At 43.1% G+C, this 19,874-nt stretch overlaps 1 protein-coding gene across 8 annotated transcripts in view; it reads left to right on the plus strand.

Moving 5' to 3' along the window:
• The window catches only part of Hth (Meis homeobox homothorax), a 425,203-nt gene that overhangs the window by 245,422 nt on the left and 159,907 nt on the right, over positions 1 to 19,874 (plus strand). For 5 of the 8 annotated variants that reach the window (XR_014440459.1, XM_083108981.1, XM_083108986.1 and 2 more), the window contains one exon: positions 488 to 594. Coding sequence is in view for 7 of the 8 variants with exons in the window: in XM_083108981.1 (XP_082965107.1) it covers positions 488 to 594 (107 nt within the window). In the remaining variant the exon portion in view is untranslated. Of the gene's footprint in view, positions 1 to 487; positions 596 to 19,874 lie in introns of all 8 variants that reach the window. The other 3 variants (XM_083108987.1, XM_083108985.1, XM_083108982.1) reach the window with 1 other exon arrangement.

The raw sequence follows: 19,874 nt of genomic DNA on the forward strand, positions 1-19,874 counted from the left end.
CTTTTTCTCCGCGGTATTCGCATAATGTTTTCGTGCGCGGATCGATACTAGAACATCTATTTTTACACGAAAACAGGCTATTTCGTGCAATCGGTACGATTTTTCTACATCATTTCGAATGTAGCGTTGTAACCTTCGACGTTTTATCTCGAAACAAATCCATTGAGGAATTTTTTCCATAACTCAAACCACTGACTTGGTAATATCTTCTTTACTATAATGCATTTAAAGCGTGTCAACGGCGTTGGTTGATTTGAGAATGGAGATTTATAGATTTACTGTTCCTCTCTAACATTAAGTTTTTTATACCTTTGCTGAAGGTGCAAATATGCACGATATCCGGTTTTAACGCAACCGTGCTTCTTACAAATATATATGTTTATTAATGTCGTAAAGAACGAATGGCAAATGGGATGACTGAGAAACTAAGTTTATCATAATTATGTTGTAATAATTTTTCTTTTAACAATGAAAAAAAATGTTTCAGGTAAATGGTGTCCTCGTAGAGAATGGAGTTCGCCGCCTGACGCGCAACGTGCGGCGAGCGACGCACGTCGTGGTGTTCTTTATTCCTCCGTCTTCCTCGGCAGTCCCGGTAAGTCGAGTTCTTCGTATAAATCTGAAATTATTTTGTAACATTTCTCGCTATTGCATATGTGTACAAGCGCGTCGCTCTCAATCAAAAACTGCATTTAGCAATCTCGAAATAATAAAAATTCGTTGTATCAATTTCAATTATATAATACTTTGTCTTGTACATAACGCGCTTATACGTTGCAGTGATTTCTAAGAGATTTTTTTAGACGCGAAGATGATATCACATCAATCGTTCGTTTGCATCATCAAATGTAATAAATTTTAATATTAATTTTTATGAATTTTTGTTAGAACTTATTGATCATCATTTAATAATCTTTTAACAGTAAAAAATAATTATTATTTTTTCGATTATTATTTTTTTCCGTTGATATTATTTTTCGTCCGCTCTCTCTTTCTCTGATATACTTGTAAAATTTTTAAAAGCTCTCTGAATATTTTTTTCTATAATTTTCTATTTCAATTGCATGTATAATTTTCGATATTTTGACTGCAAAATTTATCTATATACTCTTTTGTATTTTGCTCTTTTTGTCATTTTATTTGTACAATTGTTACTGCTATTTTTTGTTAACTTTTGCGCTTGAGAGAATTTCAGAGCGTTGAAAAATAATTCTGACAACGAGTCGAATAAACAAATAACATGAATCATAATTGCAAAAATTAAGTGCCTTTTAAAGATTGCACGACTCTGCAATTTTTTTGGAAGCAATTAATTTTTTCATCTCCCAACATATTTAATTATAATACTTTTCAAGTGCGTAATACACAGTGTAAAGCTGCGCGTAATGACATTCACGATGCGTGAATTTATTTTGACTCTCGCCTGAATTAATCTTCAATCATTTTTAATCGTGCGTGCCATGCGTAAGGCAAAGAGAAAAGGCGCAATCGTTTTATGCGTGCACTTCGTGTGCGTTCAGTGGGAGGAGCGAATCGTTGGCCGTATAAACAAGTTTTAATCGGCCTCGGGCATTCGCCGCGTTGAATAAATATTGATATCGGATGACGCGACGGCCAATCAGAACCGCGGTTTATGAAACGGAACGCTTTACATCTCGTTTGTTTCGCGCGCGAATAATTTTGCTTGGCGATAGTTAACGAGCATACACAGTGTACAAAATTGTAGACAATTCGCCGGAAGTTCCGTTTATTATTTCCAAATTAAACCCGACTCGCATAGATACCGGCGAATATAATCGAAAATATCTCACGCGCTTACACACTATCAATACCGAATATACATGTAAGCTAAATCGAACGATATTACAATAGTTTTTAAAAAGATAATGAGTGAAGCAAAGATTTAAAAAGAAAAAATGTTTTGATATTATACTTCCGTCTTTTCGTTCTATTCTATCACGCATGCGCGATCTCGTGCACGTTTCGCTTCAACAAGGAGCGACATTGCGTCGATTCTCTTGGAGGGACATCAAGATCCTCTCGAATGCCACAGATAAGTATCGTGCAAGAGTGTATTACGAGGTTGCGTCAGTGATTCGCGTTTGATAAGTGATGAAACTGTTCCGGAAAGTCATCGAGCCTCGATATCGCGGAGGACCAAGTATCGCGCATGCGTACACGTCCACGGGCTGTCTCTCCCGTCCGTTTCTCTCTTTTTCGACTTCCCTCTCTCCGGTATCCTCCGCGAAGGAAGGACGGAGCGAGGGCGAGAGAACGAGCCGCCCGTCGTCGTCGGAGAGAAGATTGGCGCCTCGAGAGCGAGGAAGACGGAATTTCGCGAGTGCGAGCGAGCCGGCTTGTCGTGCGAGCGGAGCAGAGAAAGCGAGAGAGCGGAAAGAGCGGTGAGAGGAGAACGAGATGGACCAGGGGATGCCGTCGTCTCCATGGCAACGAGGCGAGGCGGGAATGCGACGGTAACCATGGCAGCCGCGGGTTCCTCTCTCGGGCCGACCTGTCTGTCCCTCTTTCTGGCCTCTCGTCCTCCTCGTTCTCCTCATCTGGACCTCTTCCTTCCGCCCACGGAGCGAGCAAACGGCCGCGCGGACGCCGCTCCTCTCGAGCCGATCTGTAAAGGAAAGGTGGGGCGGACTTGGGCTCGCGCATCGTCCAGAGAGAAAGGGTTTTACTTTTTCTTCTCGTTTCCACCTTCGTTTCGCGCGGCCTCACGTGAATCCTTTTTTCCGTATTCAGGAGCATCGAGTCGATCTCGATGTAGCGCGCGAATAACGAGAGGTATTTAATGGCGACGCGCGATTGCAAAATTTCATTCGATTCGGCGATAGCGTTGACGTTCCAAATGATATTATAGCGCGAATTACGTTTTCAAGATCGATGTAAAATACCAAATTTACAATGAATGTATACGTTTACTTCTATCTATATAGACTTATCCTTCGTTGTTTTATTGTAGAGAGGTAAACATCGTATAATCTTGAAGGAACGACCCACCCTTTTCATTCATCTTATCATTCGACGAGCTTTTTTCTGTGCACATCCTTAACTATAAATTACACTTTTCTATACTCTTTAAGCAAGCAGCACGTCAAACTTGCATACGTTAGTCGATAACTATCAACATTCTTCGACGCGGAAACGCGGTTCGCCACTCAGCTTGGGCGCGGAATATCGTAGACGAGTCTGATTATGCGCGACTGTCGAGGAATCCCGGGATTCCAGGCGTCGTTTAACTCTCGATACGTCGCGCGACGAGAGTCAAGTTTCTGCGTCGACGACGACATTAGCGTGCCTCCGCGTTTTCCCTGACTGCATATTTCCGTCTCGCCGTCTATTATACGAAGAGCGCGGCGACGGAGATATCTGCCGACGTCTCTCTCGTGTTATTTCGAGTTTCGTAAGAACGCGTTCGAAATGGCACGTCCTGACTGACGTCGCGATTTTTCTCCGATCATTGTAAACACGATCGCTGCGAAAGTTTGGTCCGATCTTCCTCGCGTTTTCGTTCTCGAGCTTTACTCGAGCTTATCTTTTTGCGACTTGATTTGATGAAAATGAAATGCAAAATATTTTTATATCTCGAGTCTCGATGGATTCTATTTATAATCATTAATCAAAGTCTCCGAGCTGAGTAACTCCCATCGCAATTTCAAAGCGCGCGTTCGTCGAGACGGAATTTCGACCGCGGCTTCGAACAGGGTGGGACAAAACGAATTAGGATGCGGTAGCAAAACAAATTTGTCGAAATTTCGTCAGAACCGGTACACGACCGCTCGCGCGCGGGCAGATCTCGTTACGTTTACTGGTAGAAGGAGGTTAGCCGAGACGGGGAGCGATGAATGCCGGAGGAACGGAGGTGAAAGAGGAGGTGAACGGAGGTAGACGGGTGGAATTCTCTCGGTTTGGTTTTTCGTGGGTCGCACATCACGTCTCTCTCCTCTCGCCGTTCCCATCGCGCGGAACTACCGTACTGTGCCCCCCTCCCCCTCCCCCCTCCTCCCTTCTCGCCGCTCCCTCGTATCTCGCCCTGCAATAGCACACGGCATGGCTCCCTTTTCCGTGAGTGTGTAACGTAATGTAAGGGTTGCGCCCGCGTTGGCGTTTGGGGTGAGAGAGTTTAAAACCCCTCGGGGCTTGAGGTCCGGGCCGGTTAGATTTATCGGATGTTTTGGTTGGCGGCCATTGTTAGCCGCTCTCTCTTCACTCTCTTCCTCTCTTTCGCCACTCTATGCACAGTGGCGTAGCTCGTGCTACATCGTTGCTAGAAAATCATTTTTCAATCTCCCGCAGTGCATTTCGGGTGTCTATGGGTGATGAAAGAGAATTGACGTAGCTAGATATATCATTCGGGTCATACATTCGTTGCCGCACTTTGCGTTTGTTTTTTGTCTAATGGGATATATACTTTCTCCACGGTCGTCATTGTCGTTCATTAATATCATAATTGGCAAAGTTTGTTAATTAAAGGCGCAAAAAGAGTCGAGAGAAAAAAATTATAAATGGAAAATGTTGAAAGCACCTTAAACATCATGTAATATAATTCTATCTATAAATAAAAAATTCATTTTATTTTGGCAACAATCTTGGATTCGTAGCGTCAATAAATTGTGCACTGCGTTTATGCAATAGAGACTTTTTCGCGAGGTTTGACGTATGTAACGAGTGTGTTTTTAGCTTTTTCATCGACGAAAGAATTTACGATTGTATCACGTATATTTATACATACGGTTATCGTATAATCCATATAAAGTGACTTTGCTAATCTCGATATAAGAAGCGAAACATAGAGAACGTTGATGCAAAAAGAGATGTAAGATAAATGCAATTAAGTAAGATATGATTCCCTCGATTAGATCGTTATGTAAGCTGAGAAAACAGAGTAATGAAAGAAAGTTTGCGCGATTATACCAATATCTCGTTTGATTATCTCGTTACGCCATTGCGGGTATCCTTTCGTGGCGTTCCGCGTGCAAACATTCGTCGACGAAGCTCCTCCGCAACGCGGATCCTCGCCGGTATTGTACGCGGTAGTTTGAGCGATGTTCAACCTCGCGGCTCGCGACCCTTGGACTCAACCCTTTCGACCGCAGTTCCGTTTGTCTCGGTACACCGCGATTCCTCCAGGAGCAAGCAACCATAGCCTTGTCACGTAATCGATACAATACGGATAAACGCTCAACCCGGTTTTGTACAAAATTATTCGCGTGTGTGGGAGAAGATAATCTCTTGCTTTATTATATTAATACATGTCAACAATTGTTTGATTATAATTATAATATATAAATATTCGGTTCTATTGACAAAATAGCAATAATAATGCATCAATAATTTTTCTTCAAGTTCTTGAGGAAGAAAGTATACGAGTTATCTTAAAACTTTATTAATCTTTATTTTTTACTGAGGAAATTAATGAAAAAAATAGGTCAGTCAATATAAAATAATAGGGTAATGGAATAAAAATAAAAATAAAATAAAATGATGTAAAATAAAATAAAAGCTGTAAGCGTGGCGGGAAGGATTCCGTAAAAAGAGACGAAAATAAAAAGTTCGTAAAGCGATTCGAAAATATGAATTAATTGGAATTTTATCGAGCGATATCAGGGAAACTCGAGATCACGACTATCGGTCTCGCGGAAGAGAATTCGTTGCTTCGTCGAGAGCAAGTTACACAATAGCCGGTCCAGCGATAGGTGATGGCAGAGGAGAATAGCCGAGGTAGAGTTTCTCTCGCGCGGAACCGCCACAGGGCCACCTCGTGTTCTTCGATTAGCAAGAGACCGACCCGACCATGACCTCTCCCTCTCTCTTTCTCTCTCTGTCGCTCTTCCTCTCTCTCTTTTTTTTCATCGTCCACCGCGTACCATGCCATAGGTGGAGAAGATTCTCTCCTGGTCTCGCTTCCTCACTCGCTCCGTTTCTCTCGTGCTCCATCTCGCGGCACTGATTGGACGATCCATCACCGTTGCTTCTCTCTCGTTCTTCCCAGCCTGTCTTCTCTTTCTCCGTTTCTCCTTTCAGTTCTCTCCAGCCTCTATTGCCAAGGAGTCGGACGCACACATACGTGTCTGCACATATATATACATATATGTGTAGCGAAACATTGTGTGAAAATACGAACGTGACTTCGTACTCACGTTCATGTTCCATATGTATACATATATCTATATATTATGTGCACGCGTTACGTTGTCACGCGTGTGTTCCCGAGCTCTCGAACGTATGCACGCGCGCGCACTGGACTCTTGCATACCATCGTCCCAAAGGGGCGGCCATTCTTGTAAGAGGGTGGGAGGGTAATTGGTTTCCCATGGAGGTAGAAAATGCCTCGTTCGAAAACCTCTCGCCGAAACTGTATGGCGCAGCTGGAACGCATCGGCGAAGATAGTTGGTAGAGAAACAGATTCGAGAGGATGCTATCGGTTAAAATTGCTCGTGATTGACGATCGCGAACGCGGAAATTATCAATCTTTACTCTAGATTGAATATTAATTTTTTAAGATTAAAGTTATCCGTTCTTGATTATCATTTTTTCGATAAGACCACCATACATTAATAATGCGAGAAAGGAAATGGAATCGAACGCGAAAGAAGAGCGCGCGCGTACGATAAACGTGATACATGTCGGGGAATATATAAGCTTGCCACCATCCACAGTTCGTATTCATTAGTTCCTTATTCAAAGCCACGGAAATAGTTCCGGAGTTGCGAGAGGCACAAAGCACAAAGCTCTGTCGCGGAACAATGAGAGGCGAAGGGAGCGCGAGACAGGGATAGAGAGATAGTGAAAGAGCGAAAGCGAGAACTGCAGATTTCATGAAGCCCAAGATAGGTACAATGGTTTAGCTGGCGAGTACATCATCTCTGTCTGCCTCTCGCCATCCCTCCCTCTCCCTCTCCCTCTCTCTCTCTCTCTCGTTCTGTTTTTCTTTCTCCATCTCGCTTCCTATGTATTTCTCGGTCCCTCTGCAATATTCATATGTGTTGAATATATTAATGCGCCGAGAGATATGTAAAGCGTGCGCGACTGGGAAGCGCCGTCTCCGTTAGCTGCCGCTTGCTGCCTGGCTGGCTGGCTGCTGGCTGGCTGGCTGCAATATTAGTGAAATGTGTCTCGGAGTGCGCCCATGTGCGGCACCGATATTAAACAGCAGCCGTCATTGCATCTGCTCTCTCCCGGTAACCCGTCTGCTCCACGCGTGTTTTCAGTTTCCATCGGAAATCTCGTTGGTCCTCCGAATTTCGATCCCGGATCCTCTACTCGGCGCTCATTCCTCTTCTCCTTTTTTTTCTCAAATTCTTTTTCTCTTCACCTCTACGCTTTTACGATATTTTCTCTCCTCGTTTCTTCGCCTCTCTCGTGAAAATAATTCTATCGTAAGCATATAAAGGTACCGCTATATTTTTCACGATATGAAAATCCGGTCGACGATAGTCCATCATGCGAAGGATCCGCCGATGAAGCAGATGCGCGTAATGGTCTGATATATTCCTATTGAGAAAATCTAATATATTGTATTAACAATATTTATTACAATTACACATTGCACATTAATATGTGCGCAATGTACGTATATATTTATTTTTTATCCAATTAAGATATAAAGAAAGGAATTTTCTTATACATCTGTCATTACATAAATGATAATTATTTAAAAAAAGAGGAAAACGGAAACGTATAAAATTAATAATTTCGTGGGTATATTGCTTTCGCAAATGTTTTTTCGAGATTTTTTTTGGATAATATTTTCTGCATATTCTTTTTGACACTAGTCGACTCACAGCAGTTTCGCATTACGGTCATTAATGAGTGCGTTTTCTCTTTGTGTGTGTAAATATGCCGAGGCTATTTACTATGTAAAGTAATTATGACTTCACACCTGGTTCCTTTGGCAACAGTATACTTCAATGCGATATTCCATTTGCTTAATGATTCAATCTAAACCTCCGCGCGTAATTTGATTGTTCGTTCGTTTTTACGAAACTCATAATTGAACATTGGACGCGACAAAGGCAATCGAACTCAACGGAAGAGTAATTAAAACGTAAAATTTACGAAAGGATCGCATCTCGCTTGTCGCTCGAAAGAGAAAAAAAGAGAGATACGATGTATCACCGATATTAACGGAGGAAAGGAGATACCCGCACGCAGGTAGCTCTCTTTCGACTGTATTGGTCTGCTTTCACAATTTTTTTGCGGGAGAGATGAATACAGCTAAAAGAGTGCTAGCGGAGGGCGAGTTAAAGCCGTGTAAGAGAAAAGGAGGAATGTAGAAGGGGTGGTTTCGCGATGTAGCAGTACGATGCAGTATACGGTATAATCGGTAGTACCGGCACATGGGCACACGCCAACTTCCTCTCTCCCATCTCTCCCTCCCCCTTCTCTCGATTCTCTCTACTGTGTACCCTCCACCTCCAACGTGCCCCTGCACGATTCTCCCAGCCCCGGCAGCGGCGGCGGCGGCGGCGGCGGCAGCAGCAGCAGCAACAGCAGCACCAGCAGCAGCAGCAGCACCCAACCCAGACCCTGGGGCTGTCAAACGCAGGCCGAATCTTCTTCTGCTCGTGACAGCCTGGAAATGAAGAGAGTGCCCCGCGTGGCGTATCCTACCCGCTTTCGTACGTTAACGCACATTCTAGGTACGTACGAATCGTGCACACACGTGCGGGCGCGCGCTTACATTATCCCTTTAATATGTGGTTGAGCACCGACGCGAGAGAGTACCGCTCGCGGAATGAGAAGCTACGGCTTAATGGACCTACGGCCCTTTTTCTCTAGTCCCTTCTTTCGTCCTTCGATCCCGGCGATCGCTTCCGGGCATATCTGCCTCTTTGTGCATCGACCGCGTCGGTCTTTGCTTAGTCGTAGTTATTTAAATTGCGCATGTGAGATTGTGTCTGCGCATTATTTTCCTTTATTATTATACGATATGTCTAACATTTGAAATCATGCGAAATTTCAATCGATTTTCTCTGCGCGCGCGGACACAGAAAGTCGTAGATTTAAAAGTAGTATTAATTTTTGAGAGTTATCTTGGTCGTTCGCGCACATATCGTCTGTTACACGCATGGATTTCGATTTGTAATTTTTTCATCGGTTCTTTTTTTATCGAGCGAAAGGTTTTATCGCGTTGGTAGTTACTTTAAGGAACGGGGCTAAAGAGTCTGAAAGGATCGGTCCCTCCACCACACCGATTACGAAGCACTTTTCGAGCGCGATCATTAGCGCAATTATTATTGTGTCGGAGCACAATGAGCGCACCGCCATTGCCGACAACAATGGACGCTGAAGGTGAAGAGGCGAAGGGATGAAGCGCGCACCGGCGATGGAGCGAAGTGGCTGGCCGTAGAAAAGAGAGGAGAGCCGGTAGATCGCCGTGATGGAACGAAATGAAAATAGAACAAAAGCCGCAAGCGAGCACGTAAAAAAATGCTAATGAACAGACGCGGCCATTGTCGTTAATTGCATTTTGTTTTCTGCCGCGTAACTCGCGCCGACGTCGTTTGATGCAGCCCTTTCACGGCGGCATAGAGCATCGCCGATTTCTCTCAAAGAAAAAAAGAAAGAGGAAGAAAATTTAACGCTAGACGATGAACGTGAATCGTCTGTTCGTAAATCGCGAATCGTGAATCCTCGCATGCTGATATTCTTCGCATCTTATTGCAAGTGTGACCACAATTCCACCGATGAAATATATATGATCTTAGACTTTGCAACTTTCCTTGCTTGTGTCGCGATATTGCATACGTCGCGGTAGGGCGAGTATCGAACAGTCCACCGATGCCGTGTTCGATCGGCGAAGGAAGGTATGGCTCGTTGTTAAAGGGCATGGTACGAGAGAGGTGCATCTATTAGAACGCGCATCGAGGCACTTGATGCGTTTACATCGTTGTACATCGGGGCCTGGCGTACATTCTGAACGATATTGCCACTATGCCCGCTGTGTTATTACGATATTACATTCCGTCGTACATGGGACCCATCGCGTACAATTCACAAGTACAAGATCTTCTCATTGTATTTTTTTTACTGGATCACACTCTTCTCTCTACGCCCCTCTTTTCTTCATCCGAATTTATATACAAATTCCGGCAAGAATGTATAGTACGGTACTTTATTGGACATAGTTGAAAGTTTTTTACGCAGTAAATGCGCAATGCGGAAAAATATATAATTAATTTCGAAAAATTGCATATTAACACATGAGAAGCAATGTCAATATATATGATAAAATATTTAGTTATTTGCATAAAATTTAAAAGTAGTATGAGATATGTGGAAATTTTCAAGAATTCTTGATATATAAACATATCATTTATCTTAATGATTCCTTATTTATTTCTAATCGCAAATTCTTGCTTTATCGAGGTATCTTTGTCTTATAATTGAGATGTTAAATTATCATTCATGATGTCGGACCAGGCGGCGTATCTCTCGCCGTTATCTCTCTGGTGGCTTGTTTTTCACTCTGTCCTATTAATTATCCCAAGGATCTGTACAGCGCGAGTCGATTCCGCGTTTTTTCCTCGTTCGCCGCCGATCGTGTTCGAACGAATCACGAACGATTTAACGTGATCGAACAATGTCTGACGAAATACCGCGATTTCGACATTTTGGCATCGTTAATTAGCGGCGCATGATTTTTATTTCCCCTCCCTTAATTATAACGTCGAGAGAGCGAAACAGACGCACAGGAACTGTCTCGTGTGTTACACACTCTCGGCTACCTGCCGGACATGACACACCGGCTCTCATGACCAACACGTGCCCTCGACTGGTATCGCCTGGTATCGGCGGTGTCAGACACACATGGCTACGCACACGGACCGGCACTAACGTCGTAAATGCTGATTGCGTATACGATTCGGTAATGAGGTCATGACTTCTTCGAGTCAAATCTGAAGGGTGGAGTCAAAACGCGCGCATATTTGTCAAGCACAATATAACAATATATTTTTAACCTTTCATTAAAAATGAATATATCATTATCCTCAAATTGACGAAATATGAATATAGAAACAAATATGTTAAAGTCTTCTGTATTCAATAAATTTTATAAAATTTGTAGTTTTAATTTTAGATCTCTCTCGTACATTCAATTAATGTTAGATAAAAATGCGCGGGTAATAATAGAAGTAGATTTATCGTAAATACAGGCCGCGGTTGTCATCGCTACCCTTGAATTAAGCGGTCCTTTGTTTGTTTGTTGTTCCGGTTTGATTCTTTCGCGAGGTGTAGTGTCGAGGGTGCGCGGTATAGGTCAATGGGAAACTAATTGTCGACGCTTGAAGGGTGTAGTCAGAAGCAGAGGGGGGCGGTACAGCGACGTTCGCTGTTGCTCGAAGGGTCGATTCGAGGGTGGTCGAAAAGTCTAAGCACTCGACTAAAGCCGGCGAAAAGTAGCGGGCGCCGCGACGGGCGATGAAACTATACGGTTGCAGAGTAGTGGTGATGCCGTATCGTGGCCGATGGTGATGCTGGTGGCGTAGCGATGGTGAAGGGAGAACGAGGACACTCGAATGAAGAGGGCCGACAACAGATTGCCACGGCGAGAGAAACAATGCAATCCCGTCCTTCCCCTTGCTGCCCCTAATCTTCCCTTCTCGGATGCAACGTGCACGCAACGCGCGCTTCTACGAGGCACTCGACGACTCGGCATCGAGTGTTTCAATGGCGTATTGACTCGGTTACCGAAATGACACGATCACGCGCGCCGCACTCTGATCTATATCTTGTATCTTCTCGCCAGATTCGATAACTACGTAGCATAATTAAAAGACGGGTAATTTTCGTTGCAATTTAGATTTAAGATTGAAATTCGATATGTAGCATTTTTCAAATTTAATTTGTGAATCGAAAAGCTTAATCGAGTCTTGTAATTTTATATAAATACTTAGGAATTTATATTAATATTTCTGCACACACAATCATTTAAAAGTGTATAAATTAAGTGTATAACTAAGATATTTATCAATATCCTATTTATGTATTTATAGCACTATTTAAGTTTGTAAAAAAATTAGATCAATTTCGATGTAATACGTGGGCAACGATTAACTGGACCGCCTATCCATCGTATATTTTAAAAAATTTGCGAAATTGCAGGCTCGATGCCCAAGGGTACTGTTTATGGTATTCTTTAAATTCTGCCTGCGTAAAATATAAAATATCGACATTATGTATTTATTATAATGCGACCTAAAGGCAGGCCGATCGAGCAGTCACGTTGCTCAAGAGGTCTCGAGAGAATCGCCGCACCGGTAGGAGAAGGAAGAGACTCGAGAGGAAGGGTCGGGAATAATCAATTTATCACTGTGCAGGTGCCTCCGCGCATTTACATACGCGACGACGTTGCAGTCGTGGTACCGTGTTGTAGTCGTTGTTTTCGCGTTCACGGACATTTATGCGCGTGTGCGCGATGCAAATTGACGGTAGGCGAGTTTACGGCGAGCGTTTCTTGCTTGATAACTCGATGAGAATATCGGAGTATCGATAAAACAATCCTTTATTATATCACGACAATGTTTAGCGTGTATTTCGGGAGCTGCAAAAAATATCACGCATGGCATTAAAGATAAATGATTGAATACTCGATGCAAATATCGTGGAGAGGTAATGTCTAGAGCGTGCGAGGTGCTCGGAGCGACGTTAAGACATTACGGTGACCTTGACATCGGTAGCGGTATCTTTATAAATTCGTCTTCTTCATTAATCATGAGAAGAAAGACAGGGGTCGCGGGCCTTAAAATATCTTTTACATAATCTCCGAGCGGAGCAGCAGCGCGAGCACGTGACGCTGACACGCGAAGGATCAATGTCCTGGATCGACGATCAGTTGATCGCAGCCGAGTCACGCTTTAAATATCTCATTCTAATTTTAATAGGGCGACAGCATTGCATTAATCGTTAACGGCCGCGACCACCGACAACCTGGCTCTGTCGATCGGCGTTAAGGTCACGTCTGTACTTAATCTATCTCTTCAAGTGCACCGTAAAACTGGCGCTAATACGAGCGCAATCTGAGCGCTCATTGATTTACGAGGTCGTACGATCCACGCGCCACAGTCTCCATCGCTCGACCCCTCGTTGATCGTCCTCGTAACCGATATTAAGTTTGTTGTTTCGATACGCAAGACGCAAATCGCCTTGTGTTCCTTTTGTTTCATGCGTTTTACTGTTCTTGCTTACGTTTTAAACAGAATTTTTAATACTGATACATGATTTTTTTGTATATGAATTAAATGTAATAAGTAAATCTAATAAGAAGCAAAAGAAGGAAGACGCATATAATGATAATAGTAATATATTATGATAGAAATCTTGAAAGTTGTTCCACTTACATACAATAAGAAGCGCAAAAATATATGTTTAAAGTGTACTGTCGACGACGTTTCGACCCTGCTCTGGAGCATAATATTATGTTCTATATTTTATTATTTAACATTATGTTTTTCTTATTTGAAAAAGACCCAGAGTCGAAACGTTCTTCTTTTGCTTCTTATTTGATTTGTATTATTTGAATCATTTTTACATATTAAAATTTTTTTATTAAATTTGTGTAAAATTTCTCGATAGAAATTAAGAATTTATTTATATCTGTGTATTTTTACATATTTTATTTCTTAATTTTTCAACTCGTCAAGTATTTACAAATGGCACGTTTCTAATTTCCTAACGTTATTCTAGTCAGACATGTATAGTGTTTTTTATCCGTATAATGCAACGCAGATCGCACAAGCCACAATTTCTCGCATTTTACGAACCTTCGCTTCGACGATGCGCCCTCGACCAATGTCACGTATCGAAGCTACATGTTCCTTCGTTTTCAAGTTGGTCGCCTCTACTTTTTTTTTCTTGCGACTTTGCAGCGACATCGATGACGGTCGGCTGTAAAATAATCGTAAAGTAACGGGACGTTTCGCCCACGCGATGGGTCTTTCGTGCGACGTTACACACTCTAACACCTACTTCTTCTATCTGCATATCGAACAGCGCGACTCTTCCCTTTCCTTCGCCGGCTCACTCTCGTTTTGGCCTCTCGTGAGATAGCAACGTGCGAGGCGTTACTGCACACCGCCATAAGGGGTTAGGTTTACGACTTCGGCCGACTGTCGATATCGCCGTGTCGTTCTAGATGTCTGCCTGACCTCGGAACTTCTAGCTTCGTAAACATGTTCTCTCCCGCGGCCTTACGTATACCGGCTTGTGTCGCATCGTTGCGTTATAAAAGTCCCAAGCCTCTATGATTCTTCTTATTAGGAGCTTGCTCTTGCAATATTAATTTTTGTATTATTAATGTTTATTAATATTAAATTTTATGATGGAAATAAGAAATTTAGATGATGCTTTCTGAGAAAGCTTTTTGGAGCATTTTTCTATGCGAAGCGTTGTAGAAAGAACGCAATAGAATTCGGTACCAAGTTATAGCCATGTTCAACGTCTTCGTCGTCGTTGTCGTCTTTGTCGCAGCTGTCGCTATTTTGTCTGCCTTTCGATCTCTTTCTCTCGCTCTCTCTTTTCCTATCCTTTTCTGTCTGTCCATTTCTACATTACTATCTCTCTCTCTCTCTCTCTCTCTCTTTCTTTAGATCCTTTTAACTTGTTCTCTGCCGCTCTCTTCAAAAGCTATTCCGAATACCGTGCTCCCGCCGCTATTTTGGTTACGTTAAAAATGCATCCATCGAGCCACGTCAACGCGCCCATTCGGCGTCGCGTCGTCGACCTTTCTCACAGTCGGAGGCTAACGTTTCCACGTCGATCCCCAATCTCTCCAAAATCACGAGAAGCACATAAGTAAGACGCTATTAAACGGTCGCTTGTATCCTCGTTTAAGGATGCTTTTACAGTAGCCCGCGAATTGACGCCATTGTAAATAACACGCTTTCCTCGCCAACTGTCATTTTACATACGATGATTGAATTGTGCTATTGTGGCTATTTCAAACACAAAGTTACGCACAAAGTTTAGCGCAACACTTTGTGATGTCTGCGGGCAATATCTTTTACGCAAACTGAGCGAGAGAATTTCGGCTGATGAAATAGCAAAGCCTGCTTTTGATCTACTCGGTTTGATTTAATAATTTTAGAGATAGTGTATCTAACTCGGATGTTGCAAAACATTTCAAATAGCTATCCGGTCGTTTATATTTTTGCATATATTTTCGTCGCAGCAAACGGATATATACGTTCGCAGCCAATTCCATACCAATCGAGTGTAGGCGAACAGAAAAAAGGAAAAAAATTTAGACAGATAGAAAGAGAGAGAAGAGAAAGATGCGGTAGAGAGATACGTAGCTTAAACCGTAGCTTAGACGTAGGTAAGATGGAGCCTGGTTTGATGGAATGCCGTTTCCATCACAACCAACTGCCCTCTCTCGCCCCTTTCCCGATATTTACCACCTCATATGCGCCATCCTCTAGGAACATGTGTGTGATCCCGTGTTAAGACGACCGTTGCGTTTTAAGCCGACTATAACAATCTCGAATGCTTAGAAATGAACAAGTCTCTACTTACTTAAAGCAGTCAATTGGACGAATCGCCATATTTGGATCTCCATATGGTCTCCCTTACTTATCTCAGCAATGCCCTAATGGAAATAATCATTACGCGATTAGATTTGATCGAAAGATGGAAGTGCATTTCTCGTTGCTTATGAATGTAACACACATAATTTTTTATTACTCTTTTTCACTTTTTTAAATTCTTTTATTTTTTTTATTTTGATACGAAACTGGAATCATTTTTAAAACAAGCAAATTCTTTACATCGCATATATTAGATGTATAATATATTTATAATAATTATTTATATGCATCTTAGCCGCGCCCAATAAATTCGGCCGCTTCACTTTGCTCTTGATATTCCATCACGCTCGTTGACGGAACGACAAAACATTTCGCTCCTTTAGTCTGGCTCGTCACGAAGGGATGTAAGTCAACGGAGCACTTAAGCATGGCGCTCGGCGATGCTCGGCACTAAATAACGCGGCGCGTCCGAAGAGGAGAGGCGAAGAGGGTCTGCCGGCCTCTTTCTCGCCCTTTACACGTTCGTCTGCTTCGCGCCGCTGTCGTTTCTTCGTTCCGTAGATGCGTGCCGTGGATAAAAAGCTCCTTCCAACTTGTGGCCGACCGCTCGCGCGGTCTTATCGTTGATCGGGGTACGTCGACGCGGTCGATAGCCGACATGCTCGTATAAAATATCGCGGCCGACTTTTATATCTGCGCCCCAAGTTTGACACGCCTGGGAGAGAATACCGCGTATCTGATTTTTCGTCGTGGACGCTCGCGGAAAATTGAATGTCTGTTTGCCGCGATAATTCACCGTTCGTATCGGGAGCCCGGGATCTTCTCGCTTCTTCCGAGCTTCGGCGAGCCAAGAGACGCGAGCTGCAAAATCCGTATCGCTCGTCAAGGCGCGGAGCGTGCAAAGAGTTTGCCCCGGTTGGTCGCGTGATTGTAGAACGCCGAATCTGTCGCCACGTGTTTTATGGCACGATCAAATTGGCGGGAGAGCCGCGACCGAAAGGGGGAAATTGTAATAAAACGGACGCGCTAAACGTGTCACTCAATGTCACTGGTAGATGCCGGTGTCGGGCGTACATACATATATTCGTCGAGGGGGGGCAATTCGAATCTAGCCCATAGTAATATCGAGCATCACGGAGGGACGGGAGGAGGGGAGAGGGCAGCGTTGTTGTTTCTCTTGGCAAAACGGAAATTGAACTGCGGCGGTCACGGCAACCGTGAATTCGCACTCGCGTTGCGACTATGCCGCAGATGGGAGTTTAGACAAATAAGGGCAGAGAGTAGTTATTACTGGCATTAATAAAACGAGAAAGAGAAAGAGAGAGGCAGAGAGAATACAAATGCAATAATTCATGAGTGAGTAAATTACGTGCGCTCTCTTATTTTAGAATCCTTATCACGCGCCGTGCATATTTGCTAATGTAAGGTCTCATTAGATTTACGATATACCACAGTGATATAATCATTATTCCGATTATTCTTGGCATGCGTTGCTCTTATCGCAAAAAGTATAAAGTATGAGATCTAAAAGTTAAAGAGATTCTCGTATTCTCCGTAGAATTTGAACTTGACTGAAAAATTCTCTACGTAAATCGTGAACCGAATGACTCTTCCGCCTCGTCCTACAACATCGCTGTCCGGGAATAGGTATCAGGCAAAAGTCAGGGCGCGCTATCGATCAAACGAATCGGTCGCCCCGACCCCACCATCCGTGCCCCAAACGAATTCCAGTTGATCCAGCTAAGCGCTGTCCTAATATCGTCCGGCCGATTCTACCAGCGGCGATCTCTCTCCCGCGCTCGTTTTCGGAGATCCCCTAATGGCGAAGTGCCGAAACGTTGCCTTCGGTGAAACGGACGGGCAAGGAGAGATGGAGAGAGAAAGAGAGAGCGGACCGGTCGAGCGACGCTGACGGGCCGGCATGAATAATGTCGACTCATTATTCTTTCGGGGGATTTATCAGGTCGGAGTACCGATAACGCGCTCTTTTCGTTCGGTCGTTCCGCCGAGGAAGATGCGTGCGAAGATAGCTATGCATTTATGCGCGCTGGTAGAGGGACGAGGATCAGAGGAGGAAAGGGAGGAGATTACAGTCTTCCTTCTTCCTCTTCCTCGACCGCGTTCTCCGTTCTTCTCTTCTTCTCCTATTTCGTTCTCTTTTACGTCGCTCGGATGCTGCCTCTGTGCTCTTTCTATCGCTGATTTCCACCCTTTCCCCTTACCTCGCGTAAGATCTATCTCGATTCTCCCGGCACCCCGCATATATCGCTGGAGGAGACCGTATCATAGTTAGAAGAATCCCAGTTCGGTTTCTGCGGGGCGCTAACAAGACGGGCCTGCGGGCCGGCCACGTGAGTTATGGGCCCTCATGCGCGCTATACATACGCATACCTACGCGCTTTGAAGCTCGCGATCTTGTGTATGTGCGTGTGCGACGAACATAGTAATATCGGCGGCCCGTCTCGTTGGAATAGAATATAGAGTGCATAGCGAAGCTGTCGCCAGTTTTCTGGCTCATTACTGACCACCGGTGCTCATTTCTCTCGACCCTCCGGCCAAGCGGAAGTTAGCGAATTGGTTGTCCCGTGCTTACTCGCAGATGTACGATACGCGCCAACATAGCTCAAATCAACCGATTGCAGCATTCGTAGTCTTATATGTCAAATTATTATTAGATGAAAGTCTCGATAGATTCAAAATACAAGATGCGATTTATATTATATATAATTATGATAAAACTTATGCAACACATCTATTTTTCTTTTTTACTTCTCACGCAGAAAGTATATTAGAAAAAAGACATCCACCGAGACTAACTTTGATTGGATTATAATTATTATTTGAGAGATGAGGGGGAAAGTATAGAGACTTGGAAATAAACGAGCGTTAACGCATCGCGGCGCGTGACGAGGAGTTTAAACGCGTCTCGACGCCGCACACGGTGACAAAAAGTAAAAAAACCAGAGCGTCGTAGTCAAGTTCGCTGGGGTGAGGAGATCACCGCCGTGGCTTACTAATCCCAGGACGAAAGTCGATATGTTCCCATTCGGGACACGTGCTCGTCACATGTCCCGAAAGCTATCCGCACTTGTCAACGACGAAGACGAAGACGAAGACGACGTCGACGACGAGAACGGGCTCGAACGTCATCCACCGCCGGCGCGTTTCCATTAGCGCTTTTATTTCTGTGTATTATGACGGTTGATCGAACGACCGGATTTTACTGCTGCCTCTTCCGCCGAGCTAATGTCCTTACCGAACGATCACTCGAGGGAATCGTATAAAAGTTTACGTAAACACAAGCGTTACCGAGATTCTGGAATTGCGTGCGCGAATTATCCGTCAATTGCGTCCGTCGCTCGCATCAACAAAAAGCCGAGAATACCGCTGAGGGGATTTGCAAAGCACGTGGCAACGCTTTATGCATTCGACATTAAGATTGCACATGTGAGCACGAGTCAATAATTCGATTGATGATAAGATTTTATGACTTTCTTCCGTTAACTGTGCGCTCGATTCGGAAACGATTGTTTAAATTGTTTAACTTGCAATTAGCCAGTTTTGAAGTCTTATGTTAAAAACTATTATTTGAAATAAAATTTTTAAAGATTTTTATCATTTAATTTTTTGAAAACTATCTTGAAAAAATTTTCGAGAAATTAAAAATAGCTAAGAATTTTTTAAATCTAAAAATCTATAATTGATTAATCACAAACAAGTTTAAACGTTTGCATGTTCGTGAATCGCGCGTATAATTTTGAGACTTTTATTAATTTACACTAATTTATTTTTAATTTATTACTGTTATTCTGAATATATTGCTCGCAAAATAAAATAATCAATATGAATATCAATACTTTAATACTCATATCATCGCTGTAATAGTAAATTTTAATAATAATTGCCTAATCAATTTGATATTAAAATGTGTTTTCCGAATTATTTAATCTTGAGATACATTAGTGCCAAATTTATGATTTTGCGCTTACATTTCTAGTAATCGGTATAAAAAAATAATTTATATTTTAATCTCGGAAAAAATTTGTTGAGCAAAAGAAGAAAAATAATCTTCTATTGATCTATCTTTCTCTATCTTTACTATCACGTGGCAAATACTTTGGTCATCGCGCGATGTCGCGCGTTACTAATTTTCTTCGGTAGACCAAATTAAGACGGAGTCTCACGTCCTACTGGTAATTATCACAGTAACAGCACTGCTGCTAGTAACAGCACATCACCGAAGCCGCAGCACGGTCTCGTGGCATTAATTAGTACAATCTTTGTACGTGCTTCGTTGGCAACGTTGTCCCAGAGATATCGTGGCTTTATCTATTTGT

The sequence above is a fragment of the Camponotus vicinus genome, unplaced genomic scaffold (genome assembly GCF_025532165.1).
Source record: "Camponotus vicinus isolate PSW18456_S1 unplaced genomic scaffold, iyCamVici1.0 SCAF_9, whole genome shotgun sequence".
NCBI classification, from domain to species: Eukaryota; Metazoa; Arthropoda; class Insecta; order Hymenoptera; family Formicidae; genus Camponotus; species Camponotus vicinus.